The sequence below is a fragment of the Lytechinus pictus genome, chromosome 14, assembly GCF_037042905.1.
Source record: "Lytechinus pictus isolate F3 Inbred chromosome 14, Lp3.0, whole genome shotgun sequence".
Taxonomy (NCBI): Eukaryota; Metazoa; Echinodermata; class Echinoidea; order Temnopleuroida; family Toxopneustidae; genus Lytechinus; species Lytechinus pictus.
This window is the reverse complement of record NC_087258.1, coordinates 28157501-28164856: the sequence shown is the minus strand read 5'-3', so window position 1 is coordinate 28164856 and position 7356 is coordinate 28157501. Positions and strand designations below refer to the sequence as shown.

The following is a 7356-nucleotide window of genomic DNA, read 5'->3' as shown; positions in this document are numbered from 1 at the left end:
TTGTCATGTGACCGTTCAATTCTCCTTTTTTCATTGAAATTCTGCTAAATTATAAACTGAAGAAAGGATGTACGAGTGGTCAGAATCAATTTCAGTTAATTCTACAATTGTTTTTTTTTTGGAATGACAATGCACATAATTATTATATCAATATTACCATCTCATACCATATGTTTGGTAGTTTTAATAGTCTGTAAAACAAAAAACAGGTACTACAAATCAAGTCCAACAAAATGAACTCAATTTCTTTGTAATCTAATGTTACTTTAATCGGTTGATACTACTGAAATGAATGGATATCAGATTTTCTAAATACTTGAAAGCACTTTGTAAAATAGTTAAGTGATTCGATCATATTCTGATCCAAACCAACATTTCCAATAGTGACCTTCAATCATTTAAATAATGGAAAAATTCAATTAATATTGCTTTTAAAGATGTACTCGGGGTATATAATAAAGAGTAATATTCACCGAGTAAAACGCTGAAAATGTCATCAAAATCGGATTACAAATAACGAAGTTACTAAAAGTCAAGCCATATTTTGTGGACACAATTATTATGCTATCACGCTGTCATAAATATGCTTTATAGGTTGGTTTATCATGTCAAGTCCCGACTCTCTTTTTTTCCTTGTGTTATTATATAAAATCAAGATTATTTCATATTTCCGTAAATGTGTCTCCCTTGTAACAAAATAATTTGAAGCAATGATTATCTTACCTAGAAGTCATTTGGAGGACAAATTTCACTAAATATGATTTCATAATAATGAAATACAAAAGAATAAGAGGGGAAATGCCATCATCAGCATGATCATTGCATATACATAAAGGAATCCATGGTAATGTTCCCCCGAAAAATGATGCTAAGCTTTAAAATATCATAACTTTACCTTGTTATTCCTTGTCCGATTGTGATGTATTGTTTTATGTTATTTTTTCATAGTGTAGTACTACACTATACTTCTTTCTCTATGGAAACCTTCAGAACAAAATCAGAAGTTATTTTGTCAGATTTCACTTTATCTGTTCAGATCATATTATTTTCAGCCTAGAGTAACTCTTTAATGTACAGAAGCCCACGATTAATGGTTACAATCGTTGTATTTCATTTAATTCTTCCCCCAAGCCATGGTTACTCATAATTGTTTTACATACAGATAAACTCATGACTGTCAGCAGGTCAGAGTCTTGTCAATACATAACACAATACAAATATTTATGTCTTATCTGTCTTTTCAATCATTTTACAGACCATCGTGTATAAAAGAATGTTATTAAAAAATATTCTCTACATACTGGCACAATAGTCGGAGAGGTATAGGGCAGTCACTCTGCACGGGGTCCATCCACTGATCTGTACACTATCGTATATAGTTCAGACCAGTGGGTCCACCCTACACATCTGCACCCGACAGGTATCACAGGCCTAAAACATTTCCCATAGACTCGTGTGTTAAAATTGCACTTTTAAAAAATCCATGAAAAATAAGGATGAAATTCGGGGGTCGAATGTTTACTACCGGTGGATAGGATCTGACAATCCATATCTGACCAGAAAAGGGTCCCTCGACCGGCTCATTTTTTTTTTGATAAATCGGCATTTATAAATGAATCTCCTGAAACGGTAAAATAGCCCTTATCCTTCCGCCAGTCAAAATATAGTTCCAAAGTTGCTGATATTTTTTCCCAATTTTGGAAAAGGAAGCTCAGTCAGTTATTACCAAAAATAGAATCAGTGTTAGATGGAAAATCATATTCATACACTTTGTCAATCAGCCATATCAAAATATAAAAAAATTGAAAATGGGTTGCCTTCCCAATGTTATTAGGCCCGTGAGACCGACAGCGATTTTTTTTTTCTCATTACCACTGACTGATCTGAAAATAGTATTCAGATCAGTGATCATTACTTGCGCACCCAACGCGAGAGGGCAGTGTGAATGACGATATAATAGGATTTATTTAGTCTTGCTACGCCTCATGAATAGTCATGGACCCAAAAAAAACACGGTAGGATATATTGTAATTTCCGACCAATTAATGAGGTGGATTGGTGTGGTTCTATCAGTAGGCTAATCGTGCAGTAGAGTTCATGGACCTTGGATTGAGTTTCGCCTATAACGATTTTTCAAAGGTTTTTTTTTTTCAATTAAAAATTGAGGCAAGACTCGAGTCCGAGATTTGTGATCTTATTCAAAGCCTCCGAAACAGCCCGTTTGTTCATCATTCCCACTGCAATCTCGTGTCGGGTGTACAAGTATTGACGTGAAAAAAAATCGCCCCAATACTTTTGATAAATATCACAACAAATGAACTGGTCATGGATTTTAAAGTTATTTGTTATCTTTTGGGGTTTTATTTAGTTTTCAGAAGTTCCATTAGTTTATCTGTTAATTCTTTCTGTTCTGCTTTCTTTTAGTAATATCCCTATCACTATTTCTTTTCTTAAACCTCCTTCGATGCGTGATACGTCCTAAATGTACAAATTTCCCCTTAAAGGACAAGTCCACCCTACCCATAAGTTGATTTGACAAAAAGAAAAATCCAACAAACATAACACTGAAAATTTCATCAAAATCGGATATAAAATAAGTTGACATTTTAAAGTTTCGCTTAATGTCACAAAACAGTTATATGCACATCCTGGTCGGTATACAATGAGGAGACTGATGACGTCTTTCACTCACTATTTCTTTTGTATTTTATGAAATATTCTAATTTTCTCCTCGTTGTCAAGCGTGGAATTAGCATTATTTTGATACAATATGGTTCAGTCGAGTTGGTCCTTATTGTCAAATCTGTCTAAAAAATGAAATATTGTATAATTCAAACAATAAAAACAAAAGAAATAGTGAGTGATGATCATCATCGACTGACTCATTTGCATGTCACTGAGATGTGAATATAACTGTTTTGTGAAAAATAAGCGAAACTTAGAATGTCGTAACTTTCTTATTTTACATCTGATTTTGATGAAATTTCTAGCGTTTTGCTAGTTTGATTTTCTCCATTTATTCAAATCATTGTATTTCTGAAGTGGACTTGACCTTTAAATGTGGGTTTGATTATGTGCCATTCACGTATACAGGTATATTTCAAGAAATATCATCATGAACTTTATGGAAACATTTCACTCAATTCATTATTTACAGTACACAGATCCCATAATAGAAGAGATTCACATTTCAAAAAAAGGTACAATTTCATGATTCACTTCCAGGCACAAAATCAAAATGATTTTCGTTATGATTTATGTATATTTTGCATATCTATGGCTACTACTTAACACATCCAATAAAGATTAAAAATCCAATTTAAGGGGTAGATGGAGAAACCCCTTTTCCAAATCGAACAAGTCAATTTCAAAATGACTTTCAATAATCCTAGCTACTACTCTTTATAAAGTGCAACGGTATGAAGTGTAGTTACACTCTTTACTGCAATATTGTGCGTAATAATATAAGACTATGTACATGACAATATACATGATACCATGGATATACAAAGTGATGAAGAAAATTCATAGATTCATGATTAAATTTGAAATGTTCGACCTTTTTTTTCAAACCATCTTTAGGAACTGAGTAGATTAACACAATAGCACGACACACCAAGGTATATAACATTGATATTAAAGCCATGCACTCTAAAGCTTTAGTAAAGTGTAAGTTATGTCAATTATACTCGAGTATCATTTAACATCCCCCCAAACGCAGTGGTAATTGGGTGTTTGTTTTGTTTTTATTTTGCCGATAGAATTCAACATTTGCATTTCAGTCGTTAGAATTGAAATTTGGAATTAACGATTTTTTATGATTAAAAATAACCCTTTTGGCACTCACATTGTAAATTTAGTAAGTCGATGATAATGAGTCACAGACAAAGATTATATCATTAAATATCGAACCCATTTCCATGTTGGAAGTGGCGTTATATAAACAACAATATAATGCAGGGTTTCTTTTATTGGGCATCTGATGAAAAAAAAAATCGGTAAATTGCCAATTTGTCTACTGTCAACTCATCATATGTTCTGCTTTCATTTAGTCTAATGCCATTCCGTCTATCAACATTTCGTCTAACAACAATTTTGTCCAATCACCATGTGGTCCAATTATCACTTCGCCTAATCACCATTTCCTCTGTGAACATTTCGTCTTATAACCATTTGGTCTTATATCTATTTCATTTACATTCATTTTGCACAATTAGCACTTAGTCCAATTAGGCCAAATAATAATAACAGCTGGATATATATTTATACCTGAGGATACAAAGCGCTTGCTTTTATTAACCCGGCTTTAGCTCGAGCTATCATCACTGGCGCTCAGGGCATGCAAGGAATTAATCCTGCCGGGTAACCATTCATCTCACCTGGGTTGAGTGCAGCACAATGTGAATCAATTTCTTGCTGAAGGAAAACACGCCATGGCTACGATTCGAACCCACGACCCTCTGTTTGAAAGGCGAGTGTCAGAATTACGCGCCCACAAAGGCTATTGGACCAACTGGTTATTAGCCGAAATGGTGAGTGGACGAATTGGTAATTAGACCACGTGGATAGTGGATGAACTGACGGTAATGATAGTAGACCAGTTTGCAATTGGAGGAATTGGCATTAGACGAATTTAAAATAAGCCTTTAATCCAACAACAACAAAAGTTTATATCGGTCACACACAGCAAACACACCAATTGTACAGTGGAATAGCTAGTAACATGCACTATTGTTTACAATAACTAAATATAGGCTTTAAAGGGGAAGTTTACCCTGATAAGTTTGTTTTTAATATAAAGCAAAAAATTAGGGGAAGGTTTGATGAAAAAAACAAATAATAAGTGAGTTATGAATATTTTGCTTTGTTTTACTCATATGCGAGCAGCTTCCTTCATATCATGTAGTATAGATTGAATGGAATATATAGGACAACAATGATTTCCTTACAGAATGGGATATGAAATGATCCACCCCACAAATAAATATTACTTTCATTCTTTTCAAGACATTGTTTGGAATTATACATCGCATGAAATATAGAAGAGCTAACATAACAATCATAACTTCATAACCTTCACTAATTTTTTCTGCTTCTTATACAAACGCGAACATCAGGGTGAACCTTCCCTTTTACAATGATGAAGGCCGATGCTATAATAATATGGATACTACACAATTTGGTGTTAAGAAGAACATCTGTAGCGTTCTGAGAGGAGAAGACCCTCGGGTTTTAAATATACACTAGTTTACACATAACACCAAATAGTGTTAAAGTCCGGGGTTAAAGTAACAAACGAAATATGTTAATATAACACCATTGGATATTGACTAAACAAGAAGAAGTGGAGAATGAAGAGCAAGAGAAATAACAAAAAGTGAGTTATCAGTTTAGTTTTTAATTATAACTTTATAAATGTCAATCATTATAACGTGGTAACTGTGGACATGAATCTAACACTGGTACGTTAATGTTTGGTGTAGTACTCTGTGAACACCATGTGTTGTAAACTTAACACCGTTGTGTTTTTTGTTGTTCTTTTTTGCAGTGTGGTGTGTGGACCGGCCCCAAAGCATATCGAAAGAAGAAGATGACATGATTAGTATGATAACATAGTAAGTATGGTAACATAGTTAGTATGGAATATAGTAAGTATGGTAACATAATTAGTATGGTAATATAGTAAGTATGGTAATATAGTAAGTATGGTAACATAATTAGTATGGTAATATAGTAAGTATGGTAACATAGTAAGTATGGTAACATAGTTAGTATGGTAACATAGTAAGTATGGTAACATAGTTAGTATGGTAACATAGTAAGTATGGTAACATAATTAGTATGGTAATATAGTTAGTATGGTAACATAGTAAGTATGGTAACATGGTAAGTATGGTAACATAGTTAGTATGGTAACATAGTAAGTATGGTAACATAGTAAGTATGGTAACATAGTTAGTATGGTAACATAGTAAGTATGGTAACATAGTAAGTATGGTAACATAGTTAGTATGGTAACATAGTAAGTATGGTAACATAGTTAGTATGGTAACATAGTAAGTATGGTAACATAGTTAGTATGGTAATATACAACAATAAAAGGAGTGGAGACGGTGTGTACATTGTATGCAGGCATGGAAGGATCCAATGACCGGGGTAATAATAGACGTCTTTCCGACGTGTTAAGTGCTATATAAATGCGGAATATTATTATTATTATTATTAATATTATTATTATTATTTAGTTCCACACTGGGCCTTCTCTCTGGAACGCCTAAAAGGAAACATTGAAGCAAAATCCGAATACGCATATTCGTACTGAACCCGAGACCGATCGTCTTTTCCTCCCGCCTTGGTCAGCCATTCCAGTTTGTTCGGTCCAATAAGATTCATCTCCTGCACATAACCCTCGTATGATTGGACCATTTGAAATAGTGACGTAACCGGCTGGGATGACACCTATTCGTTCATAGTTTAGATTTACGATGCGTGCTGAAGTTATGTCGATCACCTGTAAAGGAATAGAAAAAAAGTGACGTAAATAAAACTTGTAGTAATAATGGGAAGGGGGTGTAGATCGGTGTTCATGTGTTGTTGTTGTTGTTGTTGCTGCTGTTTTTGATTGACTTTATTCTACATATTTCATGTATGAAATATATTCCTAAAAAGCGCTCTGCAGAGTGGATTTGGCGCGATATAGGTCTAATTATTTTTATTATTATTATATGAACATAAAACAAAAACAATATTATAACATCAGAAGAATTAACATGGTATATAAATCAGACATGGCATCATTCGAAGAGTTTTGTTCCAAAAGGGGCTAAATCCACTTTTTGTATTTTTCTATTGAAAATTGAACACGTAGCACATAAATATGGCTACCAAAATGCATTTCACATCTTTTCTGATTTTTAATTCCATTGAAAATTACAAAAAGAACAAAAAATCATCTTTTCTAAGGACGGTGACTTTTCGATATCTAATTCCAAAAGGAGCTTAATCCAATCCAAGAATACTCATAGAAATTGTAACATTATTTTATTTTCATCAAAATTTGCACTGAGGGTGTGAACTTGTATCCACAACGTGTACCCCAAAAATAAATGCATAACTTTATGTAAAATATGAAAAATAACAAAATTTAGATAACCGTATAGTGGATTTAGCTCCTACTGGAACAAACCTGTTTTGGATTTAGCTCGTTTTCGAACAAAACTCAAATTTGCAATCAATTTTTACCAAACTTCCCCCCCCAAAAAAAAAAAAAAAAATTTAATGCGACATGTTTCATTTGATTCCCATGTCGAAGATACATATATTTGTATTTAAAAAAATCAATTGGTCAGTCTGCAG

The 7356-nt window shown here is 33.3% G+C and overlaps 1 protein-coding gene across 2 annotated transcripts in view; it reads right to left on the bottom strand.

The window, feature by feature from the left end:
- Positions 1 to 239: 239 nt before the first annotated feature.
- LOC129275604 (uncharacterized) overlaps positions 240 to 7356 on the bottom strand; it is an 18763-nt gene continuing 11646 nt past the window's right edge. For both annotated transcript variants that reach the window (XM_064109353.1, XM_054912120.2), the window contains exon 5: positions 240 to 6511. In XM_064109353.1, coding sequence (XP_063965423.1) covers positions 6275 to 6511 — 237 coding nt within the window. In that variant the 3' untranslated portion in view covers positions 240 to 6274. The remainder of the gene's footprint in view (positions 6512 to 7356) is intronic.